The 24,453-nt window shown below is 40.8% G+C and overlaps 2 protein-coding genes across 2 annotated transcripts in view; one reads left to right on the top strand and one right to left on the bottom strand.

Annotated features, from left to right (window-relative positions):
- ABCG8 (ATP binding cassette subfamily G member 8) overlaps nt 1–7,516 on the bottom strand; it is a 12,978-nt gene extending 5,462 nt beyond the window's left edge. Inside the window, 8 exon segments of the mRNA XM_008641708.2 lie at nt 980–1,249; nt 2,313–2,445; nt 2,854–3,092; nt 4,951–5,107; nt 5,850–5,954; nt 7,312–7,364; nt 7,367–7,496; nt 7,499–7,516. Coding sequence (XP_008639930.1) covers nt 980–1,249; nt 2,313–2,445; nt 2,854–3,092; nt 4,951–5,107; nt 5,850–5,954; nt 7,312–7,364; nt 7,367–7,496; nt 7,499–7,516 — 1,105 coding nt within the window.
- Nucleotides 7,517–7,636: 120 nt separating this feature from the next.
- ABCG5 (ATP binding cassette subfamily G member 5) lies at nt 7,637–24,053 on the top strand. The gene is made up of 13 exons (XM_008641709.2): nt 7,637–7,955; nt 8,569–8,690; nt 9,139–9,275; nt 9,478–9,576; nt 10,519–10,651; nt 11,993–12,132; nt 13,396–13,525; nt 16,069–16,282; nt 16,531–16,736; nt 17,558–17,696; nt 20,661–20,846; nt 22,480–22,592; nt 23,729–24,053. The coding sequence occupies exons 1-13, from the start codon at nt 7,834–7,836 to the stop codon at nt 23,923–23,925; spliced, it is 1,938 nt and encodes a 645-aa protein (XP_008639931.1). The 5' UTR covers nt 7,637–7,833; the 3' UTR covers nt 23,926–24,053.
- Nucleotides 24,054–24,453: the final 400 nt, after the last annotated feature.

Below are 24,453 nucleotides of genomic sequence, written 5' to 3'. Positions count from 1 at the left end.
ACTGACTGTGCATACCATTCAATGATCTTCCACCTGCCTCTCTGCCCTCCCCACCTCCATGTCGCAGGGGTTTGTCTCTGTAACCAAGGGCTGTAGCTACAGGTTTTCCCAGGACTGCCTCTCATTCTCCATTCCCATACAGGGGTGCTGCAAGCCTTCCCCAAGGCTGTGCTTGGCTGAGGACTGCTCTGAACCTTGATGGTGACAAAGGTCTTTTTGTGGGGCTTGACACCAAGGTTAACTTCTGTTTATCCCTGCAACAGCTGGCACTGCCTGCCACACAGGCACAGCTGAAGAGGTTACTCCAGAGCATTATGGTTGTCTGATGCCTGGCCAACTTGAGTGCAAAGACCTAAGGGCTGGAATTGAGCCAGCCTCTGTTAAGAGATTTCTGCTATCAGATTAACAGGGGCAGATTCCCTTTCCACGTTGCAAAAACCAGAAGATGAATGGATTTGAAACCACGTAAACTTTCTTGGAGGAGTAAAAAGATTGCTGATTTGGATTAGCTTTTTCTCCCTTCCAGTGTGCTCTGTAGGGCAGCACTCCTCTTTCCTATTACTTGTTCCAGGTTTGTCTGTGACTAGGGAAACTAGCCTCTACATTTTCTTAACTGAGAAATCAGAGAACTGTCTACAGAAAGCAGTTGTTCAGTTTACCTGTGTCTTTCCCACAGAAGAAGTTTCAACCAGATAAGACATGAGGATAATTATGCTAAATATGTGGACCAGTTACTGGATCTGGCAGGCTTAGAAGGAGCGTTTTTTAAAATTAACTTTGTCTCTACATCTTGTTTTTGTTGCATTTCCTGTACTGACAAATAAGGATCCTATTAAAAACTGAACGTGCTGCAATATTGATTTGAGTTAGTCCTAAGGAATCCCTAAGACAGTTATGGTTAATAAAAATCAGTGTTAGCTAGACACTTATGAAAGCAAATGGTTTTATGACATTTTTTATGACAGTACTTGATACTGACCATAGAAATCCGCAGGATTGCTGTACCTTGGGCAGGGATAGCCTAGTTCTGTGAAATACTGGACCATGTCCTTAGCTGTTCCACAGTAGGCAGTGAGTCCAGAAGTCATCAGAAGAACCAGATCAAACAGCTGGAAGATATCTGACCGGGGCTGATGAAGTGAAAGAAGAACCAATCTGTTTCCTCTGGCCAGTCTGGACAATGTTATCACAAGGTTATGTGCAGTAAAACTGTCCAGTCCAGATGTGGGCTCATCAAGTATGAGTATTCCTGCCAAAGACAGTATTAGCTGTGGAAAGCAGCATGTTTGGTTTGGAAAGTATATTCTATGTGAAATGGTGCTAGTGCATGAAATTTCACTCATTATTTTTAAAGAAAACATAATTTTTTTTTTACTTCAGCACATCTATTCCAGAGCATCACTTCTTACAAAAGCAAAAATCTTCTGTTTTCCCCATAACTACAAAAATATAACTTTATACAAGCAAAAAGTTTTCAAATCCATTTCCTAGTGAAAAAACTGATGCGAAATCTTGTTCGACAAGAGGCTCAGTCAAGGTTAGCAGTGCTTTTGATATATATAAGATCAGAGAGGGGATTCCATCCTGCAAAATCAGCTGTGGATGTAGCCTCATGTTTTGCTTCTACTGAAGGTAGTGGAAGTTTCTAGTTTACCTGCAACATGAACCAGCCATGTCAGTGAGTTGCACAAGACTGCAATGACTGACTATACAGTCAAGAAAAACACCTTTACTGTTAATACTGGACATGTAAATGGGGGCTGGGTCAGAGAAAAGGAAAACAATCTCCAGGTTAAAATAGGTCAGCAGCCTTCCAAAGTAACTTGTGGCATGTGGTCAGATAAAATCCAAACTCTTATACTGATATGCACAAATAAGAGCAACTTCAGGCAACCTTGAGTTATCTTTGTGGTGGTGGTTTTTAGAGAGTGATGGGTGAAGGCTCCTGTGGAGCTCTGCCTTCGTCTGCCTCCACTTTTCCATTGGCAAAGGTGACTGAAGCAAAAGTGTGTCAACTGCTGAAACACTCTGTTTACAGAATTATTCCTGTAATAATTACAGTATTATCTGTGATCAGCACTGATTTCAGTAGAAGCAAATGGACCAGCAGCCAGTCACTGACTGCTGTGGAGAGGCAGCCTCTGGCAGAGCGTGCTATAAGGCCTGTTAAGTGTCCCGAGTATGAACTCCTGAAGCTGCCCCAGGGGCAACTGAGTGTGTGGCTCTTCCCTGAAAGCTTCCATCTTCATGCAGTGCCCTGTTATGCCCGAGTGGTGTGTGGTGGGCCCCAGGAAGGTGTGGGTTCTGCTCACCCGGGTTCCAGAGCAGCTGCACGCCGATGCTCACCCTGCGCCTCTCTCCCCCGGAGACGCCCCGCAGGTACTCGTTCCCCACCCTGGTGTTGGCGCACTGCCGCAGGCGGAGCTCTGCTATCACATCTTCCACCTGCGGGGATCCAAGGGTGACAGGCGTCAAGCAAGAGTTCATTTGCACATCTGTGCAGACATAAAACTGAAAATAGGATTAATTTGGTTAAAATTCATCTGGATATTTCAGTGCTAGAGACACTTGAAAACAAATCTTGATTTTAGAGATAACATTAAAAAAGACTCAGCAATCAAAAATTTAGTTAGTCTTTCACCCTCTGTAATGCTTTCTCTAGATTGTCATTTTTTTTGAGCTTTGGAACAATTGCTGGTTTCTATCTTGAAAGATGAAAAAGGTTTATAATTCATAATCTACATTAAAAAAATGCCAGATTAGCTGTTCTGACTCCAAACACAGAGGATCTCTTGGATAATTCCTGTCAGACACATTTTTGACAACTTTATTTTTTTCCAACAGCTTAATTACCCTTTTTTTCCTTTGTGAGTCTGAAAAAAACTTTGGAAGGCGCAGTTTGGCAACGAACAATAGTGTTTCTCTGACAGTCAGGTGGGGGAGCAGCCGGTCATCCTGCCGCACGTGTGCGATGCATTTCCTAACGAGCTGGGGAGTGCTGGGTTTGTTGTTGATCATGATTTGGCCAGACTTGATTTTGCCTCCATGATCCCGGCAGGTTATCACGTCAAGCAAGGATGTCTTTCCACCAGCTAGAAAAATAACAATTGAAAATTAATTTCCAAGGGATGGTTTTGAAAAGTGATCTTGTCACAGACAGAGAAGTTAAGGAAAAAAATATTCTTCACCAACCCATTCTGAAGTTTTCCCAAAGTCAAAGAGACAGGATCATCTTCAAAGAAAATAGTGACTATAAGCTCCTGTTCAGGAAATCTCTCTCCTCTGGAATGGAGTCTGTGATTTCAACCCTTGTCATTGCTCAGCAGAATTGGGTAGTTGGGCATTGAGGATGGCTTCATAAACACAAGAAGTGTCTCTTACCTCTTTGGTAAACTCTTTCAATTTTGAAACAGAGGTGAAAGGTGGTGTCCTGCCCTGGCTGAAGGGCTGACACTCAAATGTTCAGCAAGAGCTTTCTTTGTTGGAGGGATTTGTGAATTCAGAAACAGCAGCTGCATCAGCTGAATGACTTAGGCATTGAATGATTATACAGACAATAAGAACCCTAATCATGATTGAAATAAAAATTATTATGACTTAAATAAGACAAAAAGTCATTTAAATAATTAAGAAAAGCTGGCTCATACCCAGAGGTAAGAAAAGTAAAACAATGAAAACAAAACCTGATTTGGAGTTAAACAGCAAATGAATTTCTCCGTTTTGTTGTATGATTCTGTATGTAAACACACAGAACTCTCTTATGATTAGATGTCATTTATTTCTAGTCTCCCTGTTGAAAGATTAACTCCAGACTTGCTTCTTAATACATACATCTTAAAAAAGAAACCCATCCATCTGTAAACCACGTATTGCTCTGTTTAAGAGTGACATATTGATTGCCATTGACAATGTGAAACCCATCAACAGTTTAATCCATTTTACTAAGGCATTTGATGAAATAGATGATAAACAGCTTTTGAAAATAGTTTGACTAGTTTGCTGAAAGGGGTTTGTGCTCAGTGTATGTTACCTTACAAAGATGCTATATCTATAACTCAGTATGTTATTTCATCACAAAGGTTTTCCTTTTATTATCAGGAGAATTTCTAAAGTACAGCTTCACTTACATTATGGATATGTGCTAAGGCAAAATTCCCATGGCAATAGGGAAGAAAACACTTTTTTTAGAAATAAAGTTAGAACTTCTTTGGCAAATATGCCTTGCCTTTGAGAGAGAGAGAGCATCTTCACTGAATCACTGAGCCAACCTGATGTGAGATTCTAGTGGAGACAGAGCATGCAGGTTTTTACCTCCCAAGTATGGTACTTTCTACTTCAGTTTAACAAATCCTATTTCTACTTCTTGTCCCCCTTGACCAGGCCCACCAGAAAATGGAAGAAAGAAGACAAACCCTGGTGTAATAAAGCAGTAACCCCAGACAGAAGAGGAACTATCTTCTTCTCTGTAAGTTTCTATTAATTAATGCAAATGCAATATTTTATCCTATTAGAATTGTTTCAGTCCAAAAGGAATTCCTGCTTATGGCTATGCAAGTTGGCACTGATCTTTCTTATGGGGTCTGGCCTCATTTGTTTGCTGTCTAAGTATGGTCTGCAGTTGGCCTGTTCTGAATCTGAGCCATGAAACTGATTCATGTCCAGCAGATCTAGGGCTGCAAAGCCACACTCGTAACAATACCCCACTACACCTCAGGAAACAAAGAGCAAATGTGTACAGGCCATAACAAAATCAGGTTTGAAAATAATTTACTTTTTTCCCCGCCTAGTATCTTTCTTTGTTTCCTCATTCATCCTGTCACTTTAAAAATGTATTTTAGTTACAGAGCCAATAGTTTTTGTCCCAACTAGATTGTGACTGCAGAGTGCTGCTCTTGATTGTGTACATTTTATCTGAGAGCTGGTCATATAATGAAATGTGGTTGCTTTTACCAGTGCTTCCTATGATTGCTAGCATCTGACCACTTCGAACTTTTAGATTCAGATTTTGGATTATTGACACGTGGGAACGGGGATCCGATTTCCATGTCCATGGCATTTTCATCTGAGCGAGGTTCTCATACCAGGGAATCTGGGATGCTGTGTTAACCTAACAAAGAAAGAAAGAAGTCCTTTCGATTCAAGCAATAAATTATTTAGCAACAAATACATTAAAAGTTACAAAGTTACAAGCAAAGTGTATATTAAAATATTATTGTTCATCTTCAGAAATGCATAGAAGGAAGTTATTTTGCAGCCACCTATGGTTTTCATGACTTGCTTCTTGTTCTGTTAATCACTAAAGCTACCTCTGTCCTTTGTTACTTTGGTAATTTATTGCTATTGTAAATTTTAAATGTTTCAAGCTTTAAATATAATTTGAAATTCCGTGTAACTGAAAATTGTGAAATCTTACTCAGATGCCATGGTGAGAAGGAGATGAAAAATTTCACTGGTTCCTTGCAATCCTCCTTGTTAGTCGTCATCTCTTTATCCCCTTCCACATACTCATTCTTGCCAGCAAGGGCTGCTTTCCTCCCCAGCTGAACAGAAAGTCCCTCAGCTCCAGCCCTCAGAGGAATAATTTTGCTCAAGACTGAAACAAACCAGAGCCTGGAAACAGATCTCTCTTCCTGTCTTATCCCTTAACTTTACTGGATGTATTTACAATACAGGGATTAGTCTGCTGTCAATATTGCAGCCAAGAGTGTGATTCTGCTCACAAACCGACTGTGCAACAGTTGTGTTAACTTTTTCAACTTTATCTATCTTTTAGAATGGCTTGGGTATAGAAACAGGCGTTGCTGGATATGCTTCCTGCTGAAGGGAGGTGTATAAATGACAATTTTTACCTGGTAGTTGAGTTCCTTGACCTCCAGAACATTTGATTTTCCACTGTATGTGAAATATAGACTGTTATCTTCTTCAGAGTGAAAAATAGTATCCTGGGTCTTGGTCTGAAAAAGTTGTTTACGTGGATTACAACAGTTAATTACAATAACTAAAGTGCTGCTAAAGTCCGAGTTTAGAAAAGATGAAGCGCAAAGGGAAATACATTTATGGGATGTAACAGGATTATTGATGAGTTACTGTAGTGCAAAAGTCTGAAGGGTTGAAATGAGTTATCAGTTATCTGTTAATCAGTGGGAAACGTACTTTGTTCTAGTGACATGTGTGATAGTCAAACATGCTGTGTTGTGCTTTTCTAGTTGCTTTCAGTTTAAAAGGGAAAACTTTCAAAATGGAGGTAAATGTCATGCCACTACAAAGATATTGGACTCTTTTTTTTTTTGAGGAAAAAAGATGTACTACTTCAGCAGTATTAGTCTACTGAATCAAAATGGTGCATATTGTAATTGATGAATTATGGCAGCTACAAATTAAGGTTCACTGGAATTATGTCCATTATTGAATTCCACACGGACTCCTCAACTTGGAGGCTTTATGAACAAATAGGTGTGCAGCCACTAGTGCAGTCTCTTTCTCCTCTTCAGTTAAAATAACAAGAGTCTACTTGGCTTGGTTAACCTCTTGCATACAGCTGCAATTACAAAGTCCTTGCTGAGGCAGCTTTCTGGCTTTGGGTTTAGCTCTGTGTGCATGCCTGCAGCTTTTCTTCCAGCCAGCCATATATCTCCCACAACCCTGTGCTTTTCCTACTTGTCAGACTCATATGCTAGCCAAAGCAAACGTACCTGTTCCCTTTGTACCAGACCCTATCCATGCCTGTGGTATCTTTGGCAGGGGATGACCATGATCTTTGTGTGCACCTCCTGCCCTCTCAACAAACAAGGCTGATTAATTTTTTCAGTCTAGATATACAGCAGAAAGCAATATCACACCAAGCAGCCTGAAGAGCCACAGGAAAACCCTCCAAACTACCCCTGCTGCCAAAGCACTCTGTGCCCTTCCTTATGCTGAACCTGATTTTTAAAAACAGGTGCTCCTCAGCAAATGTGGGGATCCAGTCTGAAGGCATATCCTGGGAAAGCCAGTCCAGGCCATGCTCAGGGGCTTTCTCCTCCATCCACACCCTTGGAGATCCTCTCTCAGGATTCACCATCGTACCACCTGAGCACGGCTTGCATGGCACCAGCCTCATGCCCAGAGTGGTCTGCTGGGGGGTGTGGATGCTTTCTGCTCCCCGTTTCAGAGCGGGAGGAGCTCAGGGCTCACTGTGACAGCCCGGAGGGCAGGATGGCTGCCTGCCTCTCCCAGCTCCTGGCCAACGCTGTAGCTGCGGGACAGCTGAACCCCTCGGGTCCCTCCCCACCCCACGCAGCTCTCACCCCCAGCCAAGCCCTCGCACATCACCTGGCTCCAGCTGGCGTCGTCCAGAGAGACATTTTCAGTGGTTTCCTTCATGGTGGTGGAAGGTCTTGCTCCCTGCAGTGGTTTGACTATCTTCTCTGTGAAAGCTGTGGAAATCCTTCTCCTCTTGGTTTGGAACGCAGTCCTTTCCAGGCACCCTCACCGCAGCACCATTTCTCCTGGCGAGCTGCGTCTCTGCAGCTGGCATGACCTCGTGGACAGGGAAATACTCCCCTCCTCTGGGACAGTGATAGCTCAGGCTAAAGGTACATCAGATAGCGGCTTCAGCTAATCACCGATCAGTTGTTCTCCGGAAAAAGAAAGAACAGGGAGCCCCTCTGTTTTCTTTGAGGTGGCAAGCGCCGAGGGCAGCGACCTGCTCTGATCCGGGACAGCGGGAGCTGCCCCTGCGCGGTGCCGGGGAAGGCATGGTGGTGGTGGCGGTGGCAGTGGCAGTGGCAGTGGCAGGCACCCGGCCAGCAGCGTGAGGGACGCAGGGGAGCTGCGGAGCCCCAGCACCCGAGGATGTCGGGCAGAGTGTCTCCCACCCTGGAGAAGAGCAGCAGCATCGGGCACACTGGCGAGGGGAAGGCTGTGGGGCAGGTCCCCGACAGCATCAGCGTCCAGGGTGTCTCCTACACCATCAGGTAGGGCTGGGAGGGCGGGGTGGAGGATCCCCGCTCCGACGGCAGGGGCTGCGGGAGCGGGCTGGCACCGCGGGCTGTGGGTTCGGCTGCAGCCCAGCATGGCGGGAGCGATGGTGCCAGGCCCCTTCATGGCGCCAGGCCCTGCACCTCAGGGCAGAGCCCTGCGGAGGCTCCCCGGATCTCCTTCCCACGTCTCTGAAGGACGTGCTTTAGAGGAGATTTCCGAACATTGTGCCTTTTCCCACTGCCTTTCTTACTGGTGCTAGAGGGATAACACGAGGCTCTTAAGGAAAGGAACAGGTGGATTAATGGCTGGCAAACATCATCAGCAAATCCACAGTTCACGTTTGGCCTTTGGTGTAGCCCGAAAGCCTCTTAGCAATCATTCTGAAAAATGTGCTCAGACCTTGTTTTATCTTACAGAAAATGCCAAAGTTAAAGCCTGAGGAGGGGAAAGGCTAAGGGGGAAAAAACTTTTATTTTTATTTTTCCATATTTTAAAATCCTTGCAGCTCCCATCCCACATACAAGTAGCTATAAACCATTCACTTGCTTTGTGCAAAATTTTTACGTATTCTCTCTCTATTTTTTTAATTGATGTTTGTTTCCCAAGAGAGCACGTTGGCCCATGGTGGAACTTTTCTTTATATTGTAAAAAATGGACCCGGCAAATACTTAAGGATGTTTCATTTCACATAGAGAGTGGCCAGATCATGGGGATTTTAGGAAATTCTGGTAAGTTGTTCCAGTACTTAAACAGAAATAAGGTCAGAGTTAATACTGGTGACCTCCACCGTGACATGAATGTGACTGAGGTCTGTGTTTTAAATAATGAAATTATGGCTGATTTTAGCTTCTGCTTTGTAAAAGTGGTGCGTGGTTTTCAGAGTTGAGTCTTCTGTCATCTAACTAACAATTATAACTTCAATAACAGACATGGTTACTTCAAAACTCAAATGTTTCACTGCAAAGTGTGAATTTGTATTAATTAAATGCTAATTTGCATTCTAATTTTCCCATTTACTTTCCCTTAATTAGCTACATTTTCAGGGCCTATTATTTTAAAGTTATTGAGAAAAAACCCCAACTTTCTGCTTTTTATATGTGTCCATCCAAGTCAGGCTACCTCTCTTGGAATCGTAAAATTCATCTTGTCACATGATTAATTTCCTCTGTTTGAAAGGATCTGGGAAAACAACACTTCTGGATGCAATATCAGGAAGACTGGGACATAAAGACAGCTTCTGTGGTGAAGTGTATGTGAATGGCCGTCAACTGAAGAGGGAACAGTTCAGAGATTGCTTCTCTTACGTGCCACAGGTTGATTTCTATATTTATTTTTTTGTGCTTCCTTTTGTGTAAAAAAAGTTGCTAGTGTAATGGAGTAGTGCAATGTGAATGTGAGTTTACTAGTAAGTTTGGGACAAACCAGTTAATATGAATGAATTAAGCTTGCATGAACAGGAACAAAGTTTTAATTACTACAGGACTAACTGCTTCTTCCTCTTCACTTGTTTTTCAGAGTGACATTTTGTTAAGCTTTCTCACCATACAGGAGTCTTTGACCTACACGGCTTTACTAACTCTTACGAAATGCTCCAACAACTCCATCAAAAAGAAGGTCTGTATTTTACAGTCTTCCACCAGAAAGGCAGACAAGATGTCATGTAATGTTTTCACCAGCAGCACTTTCCATCCATGGCTGTTTTTTATGTTTATGAGGTTTTGCAAGGGGGGAGAGATCCTCCTGGTGAGGAGTAGGACACAAGCTCTCTGGTGGTCCCACCTCTTCAAGGGGTTTGTGCTGGTGCCCCAGGGCATCACCATTATGCTGGGACAAAACCCTTCCACCTGAAGCTGAAGCAGTTACTGCTGCAGGAGATGCTGCTCTTGGTATTGAGGTCAGTTCCCCTAACTCAGAGGGGAAAGACAGTTCTCTGGGGAATTTAGGGCCATGTGTGCTGGCAAGTCTCATGGACAGCAGAACTGATTTTGACACCACTCTGTCTCCTGTAGGACATCTCTCACTAACCACAGCAGCTCAAGAAAGCGCTGGTCTAATAAGCCCTCTACAAGCTATTTTCTTGATAAAATAGGTGTGTTTCAGATTTATTTAAAGGACTCTTTTTGAATTCTGTTGAAAGTAAAATTGGATATTCCTGGCCAGAGGATCTTGCTTTCTCTCTTCACCAATCTTCCACTCAGTACTTTGTAGTTTCCCAGAATTTATGTGCCCTCCTGCTCCCCAATTTTGGAAGCCAGAGCAGCACATTATGCTTCATACCTTAACTTCTAGTCCCACCTCTGAACTCTTCATCTCTAAATGTCAAGTGAAGCTAAAATTTACTCATGTCAGAATACATGAAAATGAAATTAAAAAAAGAATATATTAGAAATAATAAAATAGAAATTAGGCCAGATACCTTCCCACTAGAATAGATGCAGGCAGGGTATTTGTAAAGCTATAACGTAAAATTATGGGGGTTTTTCCCCTGTTTTTTACCATTGCACACAGGCTGGGTTGGACTGTGTTTAGTCTTTTGTAATTGTAATTATTTTTCAGGTAGATGCAGTTATGGCTGAGCTGAGTCTCAGCCACATTGCTGACAAAATAATTGGAAGCCGTAACATCGTAGGAATTTCTGGGGGTGAGAGGCGTCGCGTATCAGTTGCAGCCCAGCTTTTACAAGATCCCAGTAAGTACCATTGCATGGATTTCCAAAATAAAACAAGGCTGTGTCACTTTGTGCTCCTACCACAGACCTCCGTAAACCTCTTTAAAATACAAAAGCATTTGCATTCTTTAATTCAGCAGAAGCCAGTCTGGTGATGACAGAAAAAAAATAAGCAGTAATTGAGGTCTGCCATTGATCTGTTAGTTGATCTTGGAAGGCAGACAATTTAAAAATCTTAGGGACTGAACATAGGTTTAAACTTGGATTTTTCCATTTTAACCCTTTCTGGGTTCACTCTTCCCAAATACTGGTTGTGGCCCATTAATTTATCATTTTTGAGTACGTTAGAGCCATACATGTGCAAGCACTGAGCCTTGTAGTGGAGTAGCTGCCATTGAGCTATGTATGTGTGAGTGCCTTGTATGTTCCAGAGCCAAAAAAATTCCAATGAAAGGAAATCAAAGCTGAATAGCTATAGAAGGATTATCCATGAGAAAAAATTTGTCACTTTTGAGAGAGTTTCTTAAAGGTGGCAGAATCTCATGGAGTGAATGTACAGCACATATTTATTGGATGCTGGAGTCCTTGTAGCCATGTGGATGTGCTACAACTGCTTATTAGGCAGGAAGGAGCTTAAATAGCACAGTGAGGTACATCACTGCTGCTGGGGACTCCTGGGGTGTGGTTACTGCTCAGAATGTCACTAAACTCTATAGTAAACACAGTAGTAATTACGTAGATAAAATTATGGTGAAAAGTCTCTTCCCCTTTTGCACCCTGATAAAGGTTGGACTGCCCTCTTCTGTGCTATGTCTCATCTATAAAAAATTAATGGATTTGATTATAAGTTTTTCCTTTTCATGTGCAATAAAATAATGAAGAAAATGCAGTAACTTCTTCTGCTTCAATCTTCAATCAATTTTAACAATTCTTGGTTTGTTCATGACAAATTCTCTGTGTATATATAAATTTAATTCAGAATATATAACTTCTAGCTAATTTTGTCACTTACATTTACAGTTATGTACATGCTGAAATTTATCATTATTATTCTTAGAAGCAGATGTATGCATCAAATCTATTTTGGTAATTTTCAGATTTCACCTGAATTTAGAAAAAGAAGTATTCTGCTCTGCAGTATTTTTTAATGTCCTTGTTCCTAGTCATTGAAACTGAACGACTGAAGCTATCTAAAACTGAAAGATCACGTCATGGCAATATCTGTGCATACTCTGCTTTACGTGTGGAACTTCACCTGTAAAATAATTTCTTATTATTTGCCAAATTAGCTTTAAAGGCAGAGGCTATGCCATTTGCTCCTCATTTACCTGAATCTTAAAGCTATTCCTTGTCATTTGACAGAGGTCATGCTACTTGATGAGCCAACGACAGGGCTGGACTGCCTGACTGCAAACCAGCTTGTCTTGCTTCTCTCAGAGCTTGCACACAGAGACAGGATTGTGATTCTTACAATTCACCAGCCTCGCTCAGAACTTTTCAGGGTATGTGATGCCTACTCACTATTGGCTTTTCTACCAGATCTTTTAGTACCTAGGTTCTTTTCAGTATGGAAGTACAAGATCCAGTATAGCTTCTTCTTTGCCTTCCCTTTGCATAATTAGAGGCTTCTCTTGAACTTTGCAGCTCTGGCCTTGTGCCAGTCACAGGGCACTTTGGGACACACATTGCCCTGTGAAAATAGTATGGACTCTGACTGTGTGCCTAACCCTTGTGTTATGCAACTACCCAAACCAAAACCACTGGGAGAAGCCATGACAAGGCATGTGGATATACCTTGGTCATGTGGTGGGGCAGTCCTGCCTTGCAGGGTTTGCGCTGGGAAGAGCATTTCTCCCCTTCACATTACTGTTTCTCACTTTGCTCTTCTGACACATCCATCACCTGCCACACAAATGCAAAACTCCTCTTCCCTGGCTGGCTGAATGGAATGCAAATGATTGTGGAGCCAGAGGGGAGCAACAGTGCTTTTCTGGACTGAAAGCAGCCCTGGTGTCTTGAGAACATGGACTGATCATAGCTGGTGGGAACTTTGCCCTGGCAGGTGTTCACCTGAAGAGCAGTGCTGTTAAAGTCCTCAAGCACTTCAGGATAATCTTGCCAACAATTTGGGGGTTTTACAGACTGGGGCTATTAAGCACCGAAGGAGGTCAGTCAGTAAGTGAAGGTGCATTAAAGTGAAGTCAGAAGGCCACATTTCTTTGTATGAATTACCTCTGTATGCTGCTGTTATTGACAGTTTTGAGAACCGCTAGAGCTTAAAGATGTGTCATTTTGCATAACCACCAAAGAGAGGAGTGAAAGAAAGGACAAACTTCCTTTGAGAGAAATATAGTAAGGAAGTTTGAGTATGTCAAAACTATTTTTCCCATCAGAGCATTTCCATTACCAAGACAGTAAATGTACTCAAGAATTAATGTACTCCTGATCTGCTCTCTGTGGTGACCAGTGACAGGATCTGAGGGAATGGCCTGAAGTGTGACAGGAGAGGTTTAGGCTGGATATTAGAAAAAGATGGTTCACACAGAGGGTGGCTGGGAACAGGCTCCCAGGGAAGTGGCCACAACACCAAGTCTGACAGAGTTCAAGAAGCTTTTGGACAATGCTCTCAGGCACATGGTGTGATTCTTGGGGTGTCTTATGCAGGGCCAGGCGTTGGGCTCCATGATCCTGATGGATTCCTTCCAAGTCAGCATGTTCTGTGATTCTTAATACATACTGATAGTATATTAATTTTCCCCCAACAGTTATTTGATAAAATAGCCATCATGAGCTTTGGAGAAATGGTTTTCTGTGGGAACCCTATGGAAATGATCACATTTTTTAGTGACTGTGGCTATTCTTGTCCTGAACAATCAAATCCTTTTGACTTCTATGGTAAGTTTGTCTAAGTTATTTTGGTAAAACAATTTGTTTTCTTCCCCAAGTTGAAGTTTTTCTAGAGATGGAAATGTGTTTGAATTCTGCTCCAACTTTTTAGTTATTTTCAGCTCAGAGAGAGGGCTGGCCCCATGTTACTCCCAATGACTCCATAAAACAGCCATATTTGCAGTAAAGGAGTAAACTACCAATAAAAAAAGAATCTCAACTTCATGAAACCTGTGGGTTCCTGATGGCATTTCCTTATGGCTGTGCACTGGATGTTGGAAAATTAATTTGATTCCAAAATTGTGGAAAATCCCATGCTCTTATGGACTCTGTGATGCCGAGCAACTGGAAAGAGTTGTTGCCTGGAAGGAAGGGTGTAGAACCAGTGTGGGATGAGGCATCAGTTTCTAGGAATTCTGAGTTTGAGGTTTCTGAAAGTTTGGGGGACTACTGGAACAGAATGGCTGCTTCTGGAGATGATGATAGCAAGCTGTTGGCATAAGCTGGAGAGCGCTGTTTTACCAATTCAGGATGGAAAAATCGGGTAAGCAAGAGACCTTGGAAATGAGGCTTGGTTTTGCTGCAGGACATCCATGTCCCTGATCCATGCAGGCACAGGTTTGAAGAGAATGTGGATGTGTTTGTATGTGTGCATACATGTGTACAGATATGCAGACGTGTATATAACTCTGTTTAAATCCAACACGTAGGTAAATTTCTGGCAATACTAGCTGAGCACTAACCAGGGGATTTGACCAATCCAAAAATCTGCATTCAGAGCAGGCAGTGTTTTCCTATTGTCTAGATGGCATTCTAAACTCAGTGAGAAGAGAGGATGGTTGTTGACATGAAGCTGGAATGGGATAAAGCTGAAAATACTGGTATGACAGTGAGGATAATTTTGTCTTCATGAATTTGAATAGTCTTGAAAAGCATAGATGATTTGAGATTTAGACCCACTTTTAAAAAAGCTTGGTAAAGAGAGTACTGCATTCTTCAAATGTCAACTTTTGAATGTGACAAGAAAGGGAAAAAACACAGTTTAGAGCAAAGAATCATCAGAATATTTAGTCTTTTGAAAATTGGTAGTTTATATTTTTTTGTGTGATTTGATGTGAATGAAGGGACAGATTCTGATACCATTTACACCAGCAGCAGAGGAAAATAGATCCTGTGTATTGAGTGTGGGTTATATTGTTGAAATGTCACATGTTTATGAAAAGTACTAATGCATGGTAGGCATTCACTACTTGGTCTAGTTAGTAGTCAGTGTTACAGTTCTTTTAAAGAACACCCAGTTGCCATTTATTTCCTGTGTGACTTCCAGTAAGTCACACTGGCCAAGTTTGAAAAAGTGTTTCTGCATTTCAGATGTTCATATTTGTAAAAGCGAAGGCTTCGTTTTGGATATGTTTACCATTAAAGACAATTCTCCTGAATTCCAGCTTTTAGAACACCGCGGGACTATTCATAAGCTTAATTTAGGTTTTGAGGACAAATTAAGAATCTTGGGCGAGGCCTCCTTTTCTTTTGGTGAATTTGTATTTTGAAGTTGAACAGAACATTGTGAAACTGAAATCTAAGGATGAGAGAAACCTTAGGAATAAATAACTGATGAAGACATCTTACCAGATGTAGAAGAGTAATATAAAATTGTGTAAGAACAAATGTTCTTGAGAAGAACAATCCAGTTTTCAAAACCTTGGCTAATTCACTGCTGTTGGAGAAGAGGGAAATTTCTAAGGCGTTTTAGCACTATTACTGCATCTGTATGAGTTATAAAAATAGAACACACAAATTTCCCATCTGCCAACAGAAGAATTGCTGCTGCCAGGAGTATGTTTAGGTGGACTTATTAGAAAGGAACATTAACTCTGTGAAGTATTTATATTTCCTGAGTTCCATGGCAGTCAGTATTATTACCTTCAGCTTGGGCTGACCCTGCTAGGGAAATTTGGCCAGCTAAACATTGTCGAACTACACATTAAAAGAGAAGTATGTCTGTGAAGGAGGTAGGTGAAACCCAGTGCAACAGTGCATTAACAGCTCAAGTAGAGAAGAGCAGTGTCTCTGCAGTGTGAGTTCACACTAACCAAAAAATAAAGCTCTGTAGTTATGCAGGAGCAGGCAGAGGACAAGGGGGAAGCCATGGAGCCATGTCTGAGCATTTTCCTGAAAACCTGAGAAATATGTGACCAGATAAGTCATCTCTTCATCTTCATAAACATACATCCTCTAGTGCTTTGTCTTGTTCTTCACAGCTCTGTGCTGTGAGAATGCTAAAGGTCTGACTAGCACAGTGCTCAGGCCTCGCATTTCCAGATGCAGGACCTGAACTGCAGGGTCCTACAGAGGTCACAAAGCACAGATTTCCTGTAGCTGTACAGTTCATTCGTGCTGCATCTAACAGAAGGGAGGAGTAAAAGAAACCTTGAATACTTTCAATGGACCGTACCATTTTAGAATGGAGACAAGAAGATAGTTGCAAGGGGAAAAAAAGATATGAAGGGAAAATGATGTGTATATAGAGTAAAAACTTTGTCATTTTACAGTGGATCTGACATCTGTGGACACCCGAAGCAAGGAACGTGAACTTGAAACCTACAGTAGGGTTCAGGAAATTGTATCAGCCTACAGAAACTCGGGGATCTTTAGCAAAGTACTGGCAGCTATTGAAAAAACAAAGTGTATGAAGGAGCTGCCACCAATACCATTCAAAAACAAAGACTTACCGAGTGGCTTTTACCAAATATTGATTCTTTTACGGTAAGACTTCTTTTCCTCCTTTTCTAAAGCAATTTTTTTTTCTTCTCCACTAATCTTTCAGGTTTCCCCTCCATGTACAGATGGACTTCCTTGATTATTTTGATCTCCCACTGTACTTGTCCCTGTCTTTTTTAATATATTAGCTCTTTGTGGACACTGTCTAAAATTTGTTCAAAGCTAAATACTCTACCAGCATGTGGTCAGTGGTAGCTAACAGGTTTTTTGTTGCTGCTTTGTTTCATTATCAGGAGAACAACAAGAAACTTCTCCAGAGATAAGATAGGCGTCATCATGCGTCTCCTCCAGAATCTGTTATTTGGCTTGTTTATAGCCTTTTTCCTTCTTCGACTGAGGAATGATGTGGTCCAGGGAGCCGTGCAGGACCGTGTGGGGCTTGTCTACCAGTGCGTGAGTGCCACCCCCTACACAGGGATGCTCAATGCTGTGGCCCTGTGTGAGTTCCTGTCCTGTCTTAAGTGCAGCAGCAGCTATTGCTACCACTCTGTCTTAAATGAGAAAAAGCGTTTTTTCGAAGATAGTAATTTAAAGGATCCTCACACTTCTCAGTAAGGTCAGAGTTGATACAGAAGCAAAAAATTCAGTGGAATTCAAGGGAATATGCCCTGATCCCTGCCTTTCTTTTTTACAGCTGGCCTGTCTATGAAGGCTTTATTCTAAACTGTGCAAAAGATTTGCCTGTGTCTATCATTTTATAGGCAAGACAAAGTCTAGGTCTAGTTAACATCCTAAGTGAGCTCAAAACCAAACTATGGAAAGGATGGAAATACAAAACAGCTTTGACAGCAATTAAGCATAATTGGATATATGAGTATATATGTGATGGTTTTTTTTTTAAGGGTTTTTCTCTTACAGGTGCCATACTGAAAGCAACAGTAGTTTCTATCTAAAACAGCCCTAAAAACTGTTTTGCTCATGTAGGGAACATACACTGCTGTTATCAGCTTGAAATCAGAGCACCTCAATAAATTAGCCAGTGACAGAGGTTTTCTCATGTCTTTAATTTGTATATGCCAAAAGAGAAGGCTGTCCTGCCTGCTGCTAAGTTAGGCATCTTTCATTAAGCTTACCAATGTTTGCAATCTGCAGGGAGCATGCTTTGCATTTGTAGTGGGGGAAAAAGCAATCAGAGTGGTTTAGGCAGAAAGTTTTTGATATATTCTCAAAGTTGTCTCTGTGCTTCGTGTCATTTCTGCTAGCAACAAGTCTTGATCTCTCTAATGGTAATTTAATTTATTTCTTATATATTTGATTCAGTCCCACCTCTACGTGCTATCAGTGACCAAGAAAGTAAAGATGGCTTGTATAAGAAATGGCAAATGCTTGTAGCCTATGTAGTACATTTCCTGCCTTTCAGTGTCCTCAGCGTGGCCATTTTCAGCACCTTTATATACTGGTAAGCATTTGGACCATCTTTTGGATTGTCATTTTCATTTTGTTTACCAATGTCAGTTACCATGTCAGCAAAAGGCCTCCTGGCATGACTTCCTGCTGTTGTCTCTCAAGATGGTAACACAGAAAGCCTAAGAAAAGATGACACAAATTTAGCCCTTCTCTTTCAAGCAGAGCTGAGAACACTTTCAGAGTAAGTAAATTACCAGTTCTCTAGGTAACTTAGGAAGTTTTAATGGACTTGGGGCAGTTACCATTCTTGTGCCACACTGAAAGCAGGAAGTGGCATTTTACATTGCATTTAGAAAGACAGAAAATATAAAAAAAACCCCCAGAACCGAGGAAGTCACTTGTAGATATGTGAGAGTAACAAAACTTTTATTTTCTGGGACATTGCAGTTTAGCTACAGCATATGGAAGTGATGAGATCTGGATCCCTCTCTCATACCCTCCAGAGAAAGGCACAAATTTCTGTCCTTCAATCTTTTTCTTTTCTAATTATGAGAGATGTCTAGTGCACCAATAGTTTTCCTAGGACAGCTGCAATCAGTTGGCAGTCTGTAGTAAAATGTGTACAAGTGATGAGCAGGCTTGGTTTGTGTCCTGGATGCATGTTCTCTGAAGAGCTGTTCAAAAATGGTAGGTGGGATAGACCCTGGTAAAAAGTGCAGGAGGCATTCTGCTGTAGCTGTGCATGTTAGTGCTCTTACTTTCCAGTCAAATGGATGGAAAATGGATAAAGTAGAACTACACAAATTGCTTGGACTACTGAATCAGAATTTCAGCACAGGGACTTTTTTAATAGCATTTTACTCCCATCTAGAAAAACTTAGGCAGGAAAAAAAGATGACTATTCTCTTCTTCCTTCTGGTCTATAGTAGGCAATGAGGGGCAGTGCTCAGCATGTACTTAATTCTTTCTATTTGGAATCTCAATAACTTTCAGCCCCTAAAAAATGAAAAAAGAAGATCCCTGCTCTTCCAGGTGTAAGGACTTGCATGCATGGCCAGGTTTTTTTGTAGTTTGGTGTTGGTATGAAAAGTAGCCACCTTTGCCTCCTTAGCTACCTGGGCTTTTATTTCTGCAAGCTGTCAGTGCTGCCTGCTTGAGGCAGGGCTCCCTGAAAAGTCTTTTTTTCACAGACAGACAGAAATTACTCTTCCTCCCACAAAGTGCTGTGCTCACCTTCAGTTTGTGACTGCTGCCGAGAAAGCAGCCGTTTGGAAAGCAGCTTTCCAGGCTCAATGACACGCTCACTTCTTAGCAAGCAGGAAATCCATGTGGGCACAGACTTTGCCCATATGTGCTTTGGTTGGCTCAAACACAATCAACAATAAACAGTGTGGCTTCAGTTAATGGATAATATTTACAGATATTATCTTTCCAATATTGCGGTTGTTTGGAAGCCATCGGTGATGTGTCAAAGTGATTTCACAATGCTCTTAGATCTCTTAGGGCAAGCAGTTTCTGGATGAAATTTTGACAGTTGTATCTGTGCAGGACTGAACTTTCCTGGATGGACTAACTTTTTGAGAGGCTTTGACAGCCTCTGGCAAGTGTTCTTACAAGCCATTGCTCACAGAGTTTGTGTTTGTGGGGTCAGACAGTTGGGTCAGGCAGACCCAAACTCTTACCTGGTCAGACACAAGGCAGGTCTGGCCAAGATCAAAGAGAGCCTCTTTTGCAATCAAGTAAATGTTCTGTCTGTGCAGATTTTCCTAGCTAAAGATACCTCTGGGAAATGTTCTGACACTTCACATTATGCTGTTGTTTTATTGCTGTAATATTCTCTCTTTGAGCTGGGTTTTTTTCTTTTTTTAGGTTTTCTTCTGCTCTATTCCTACCCCAGATTTACTGGTCTGTGTCTCCCTACCTCTGCGTAAAGTATTAGAGTGGCTCAGAGAAGGTGATAGGTTTCTACTAGGACTTAGGAAAGCTGTTTTTTCTGCACCAATCAGTACTTAAAGGTTGTTAAATGCCTTCTAGCTCGCTGAGTGTTTAATACTGGAAGAGTCAATGTGCATCCATTTATTTATAAATTATTCTGGTGTTACCAAAAATGCTACAGAAAACCCTGTGAGAGAATTGATACTTCTATTTTAAGACCATATTTGAACATGGTGGATTAAAAAAAACCACATAGGGTCTTCCACTGAGCAACAAAAAAAAGAAAATTAAATGTTGAATTGCTGCTTGTCAGCTAAGCTAAGCATGCAGTCTGCACCTAGTGTGAGACAATTTTGGTATGAGATATTTTGGAAAAAGAGTAATGTGTCACGATGTAATAAAAGGTTTTGTCATCTGTCACATACACTATAAGGCTGAATTTAGTTTGTCAAGCAATTGCTGGCTTTTCTTAAGTTTTTAATCTTTAGTACAGGTTGAGAGGACTCTTTTCCTTGGGTTAGCTAGGGGAAAACTGGGAACAGCATGTTGCATTAAAGAATGTAGGAGTATGGAGGAAATTGCATTGGTATGAATTACATGGGTGGTGAATTCAATTAGTTTTTAGTTTGAGTATATCCACACTTATGTTTGCTTGCACAGTATCAGAAGTGCAAAATCCCATCTGTTAATTACCTGCATAAAGATGTTCTTTAAATATGTGACTTACATGAATAACTCCCACTGCAAAGACTCTACAAGAAGCAGCATGTTAGTTTAAGAATTGAAAAGCCAAGCTGATTGTCTTGAACCAGCCTGGGTTTCTACAACAATTACATCTTTGCATAACCCTCTTCAGTCTAGATGGAGAAAACCTCATACATCTGCAGTTATATCACGATAGTAAGTGTATGTCCTTTGTGTTAAGATTCCAAACAATATACTAAGGATTAAGGCATAAACTCTCCACTTAATGAGCTATGTAACTGCAAAAAACCCAGATAGAAACAAAAGTAAAAGCCACTTTCCAAGTTTAATACCCAAACAATGTTTTTTAAATGTTCTTTTGCTCATCTTTGTACAGGACTACAGGGTTGTATCCTGATGCTTCCAGATTTGGAATTTTCTTTGCTGTTGTCCTAGCATCTCACATGATTGGTGAACTACTAACACTCGTTACACTTGGCGTGGTTCAAGACCCAAATGTAGTCCAAAGTGGCGTGGTGCTACTGAATTCAGCTGGTGTGATAGTGGGAACGGGACTAGTAAGGTAGGAAAAAAATCTTTGTTACAGTGTTGCTGTTAAAATGATCCAACTGTGGAAGAATTTTCTAGAACAGTTGGTATTGCAGAAGTCCAGTAGAGCACAGGTAGCAATGGAAAGCAAGTGCAGCTGTGCTCCTTCAGAGGCAGAACTACCTAATCTTGTTGGACCTTGTACTAAACACACAAAACAGACACTTAATACCTTTAGATATCAACACAGATATTGAAGATTTCCCCCAGTTTTTGCAAATACATTAAAGATAAAACTAAACAATTCATATCTATCAGGTCATCTGAGTTCTTTTACTGGTGCTGACATTATGATGTGAAATGCTGTCCTCATTAAAGGGGCCTACCAAAAACCCCTGTTTTTTAGTACAGGTTTTAGTAACTGCTGGAACTTACCAGACAGTAAACACAGGTAATGCTGGTTTAAAAAAGTAGTTGCTCTCAACTATCTTATTGGTGTTATTATCCAGTTTAGCCAGTAAACTTTTCAGTCACTTTTTCTACCCATGCAGACTGACCTATATAAAAATTAAAAAGTAGTGTAGTAAATATGCAGGAAAATTGTGATCCACTTGCTCTGTTACTATGCAAATAAATGGTTTTGCATTTTAATTGTGTGAAGTTTAAACAGTTTTCCTCTTGTATTTGTCAATACTGAAATTACTGGGTTTTTTGAGGAACATACCAGAATAAATGTGTAATTGTTAAATAACATTCTGAAGATGTTGAGCAAGTAGGATATGCTTACCTGAGGCCCTCCCAATGATAATGAAGTAAGCCTAACAATAGATGGTGTTGTCCTCAAGAAAACCATATGAATCTTCACAAAGTTGATGGTGCTTTGTCTCTTTAAAGTAGATCTCAGCTCATACTTACAAAGTAAAGCAAGGTTCATGTCTAATTATTTGGTCCCTGCCTAATTTCAAGAAGATGTGTGTTTATAGTGACATTTACTCCTGCTACCATAGTCTAATGCCTTAATGATAACTTAAAAGCATTAGAGTGGTCTCTAACCATATTTTACAGCAGAGACATTACTAATTAATATTATGAATCTTTTTGATTAATCTTCATAAGCAATGAAGGACATTAAAAATAGCATTGAGACTTGGGTTGCTGGGGTTTTTTCCTGTTGAATTTTTTTGTTGTTGTTTAATTGTAAGTCTTGAAGTATTTTGGATGCTGAAATTGCCCAGTCTTGTTGAATGTTTCTTCTCATTATTTTTGCTTCATTTTTGCTTTATTATTATTGCTGCAATGGATTTGATTTTGAAGATGGAGTGAGGGGTGGTGGTTTCTTACTTTGGAAGCAACACATTTTGGCAAGTAAGGTTTATACTGGGTGTTGTCATTTCCAGTTTATCACTGCCATGTGAACAGCAAACAACCGTAGAATTCTTTGTGACTGTCCATAAACAAGTCCGGGCTGAATGTTATGACGCTGTACCAAAGGCAGGGACAGCCTCCAGTGTCTCATCACTTAGCCCTAAAAATGGACTTTGTTTGAAAACCCTACAGGTAGAGACAAGAACTGTTTCTGTCACAGGTTAGGTACAATGAGAGCTTGTTTTAATTTGGGGGCTCTTAGTATTTAGGAAAAACCAGCTTAACTTCTCTGTTTCTTTAAGGACCCTTGAAGAAATGCCAACACCTTTTAAACTACTCAGTTTTCTTACCTTTCAAAGATACAGCAGTGAAGTCCTTGTAGTCAATGAATTTTATGGCTTAAACTTCACATGTGGTAAGTGTTCTTAAAAAAAAGTCCATTATATGTAATTTTAATGAGATGTTGATACTTATTTTCCTTCTATGTACATGTATCCTGATGAAATAAAGATAACTTTTGAGTTGCTAAAAAGAACTTACTAATTAGTAAAGACTATAATGCCACATCAGCAAGCTAGAGCAGAATTTAAATCTTTTGTTCCAACCATTTCTCATTCTTCCAGTTCTTCATCTTCCTCTTTTTCACCTCTTCTCTTATCCCCCCTTTGGAGGCATTTTGGAAGCTAAGTTTATAACAGACTGGAAATTTTTTTTTGAGCATTGCTACACAAATTGCACAATCTAAGATCAAACATCAGTGCAGGGAGTATTGAGAGGTAACAAACAGCTCCAATACTATACAATAACAAACTCCTCCAATACTAGAGAGGCTTCAGTTCAAACATGTTTCCGTGGTATGTACTGAGCAGCTTGGGTCTGTCAGGTTGTGCTTTGCTGGTTGTGAGCAAGATAACCAGCAAAACAAGAGAATCAATCAGGTTGCCAGGGTTAGTAGCTAATATGCATTAGTAGGGCAAAATTTACAGCTTTGGTCCTACCTTAAGATATTTAGGGCTTCGTAGCCAGGTGTCTGTGCTCCTCTCCAAGGCTCCATATTTTTTATCTGTTAGTCTCTCCTGTACCTCTATTACAAGATCAACAACTGTTGGAAAATTAATCCATGCATTTATTAGTACCAATAAACACCTCATTTTTAATGTGCCCTTCAGACAGTCACCATTTCTTGCATTTTGGAACCCTCAACACATATGAACACTCTTAAGTTTAGCACATGGGGCAACTTGCTTCTTGAGGCCCTCCAGATAATATGTCTGAAAAGCCATAAATCTTTGTTTGGCATGGACAAAAGAGAGAGCTCCTAGTGACCCTTTATTCTTCCCCTCAAAAAGTATGTCATGGATTAACTGCAGAAACATAGGGCTTGTCCGGTTTTATTCCAAAGTGATGAGAAATACTGCTGTGGGTATGGTTCTTCATGGAAATAATGTCAGGGAGAGGTGAGGTGTATTCAATGCATGAGCTACAGACTGGAGTCTGAATGTTAATTTTAGTGATTTACCTACTAAAGAAATTGTTTTTTTCTCTTGACAGGTGGAGCCAGCAGTTCCACTGCAAATAATGCTGCGTGCATTTTCTCCCAAGGCATCCAGTTCATTGAACAAAACTATCCCGGGGCACTGTCCCGGTTCACAATCAATCTCCTTGTACTCTATGCTTTTATACCAGTACTTGCCATTATTGCAATTCTAAGCTTCAAATTAAGAGAGAGAATTATTGACAGGCAATGAAAAAGTAGCAATTCCAACAATGCCTAATACTACACTTGTAATTTTATTATGCTCAAAGGCTTATATCGTTGGACTTTAGATAGAATTTAAGTGATGACATTAAATTAAGTGATGACATATAAAACACATTCATCTTCTCATGTTTGTTTTCATCTTGGAAACCAGTGTTCTCCTAAGAGTGTGAATGAGTCCTGATATTGGTATTCCCCACTCCTCTTCTCTGACTGATCTCCAGATCAGCCATAATCAGCAGTATTTCATGTTTTAAAGGGCTTTCTGAATATAATTTAGTCAGCTGTTGCTGACAATTACTAACAACGTAGCAATGGTGCTCTAATTTTTCTCCGCTATTTTGTTTTTTACCCACTGCTGATAAGCAGAGGAGTACAACTGCTAGTAAATCCCATTTCTAGAATTCTATTTTCAGTCTTATGCCTTGTTTTGCTATCATTTTAGGAATTTGTAGAAAGGAAACAAACCAAATAAGTGTAAAGACAGAATCAAGACATCACTCCACTTTAATCTTGC

Source organism: Corvus brachyrhynchos, unplaced genomic scaffold (genome assembly GCF_000691975.1).
Source record: "Corvus brachyrhynchos isolate BGI_N302 unplaced genomic scaffold, ASM69197v1 scaffold258, whole genome shotgun sequence".
Classification (NCBI taxonomy): domain Eukaryota; kingdom Metazoa; phylum Chordata; class Aves; order Passeriformes; family Corvidae; genus Corvus; species Corvus brachyrhynchos.
The sequence above is the reverse complement of the archived record's forward strand: the minus strand, read 5'-3'. Positions and strand labels throughout refer to the sequence as shown.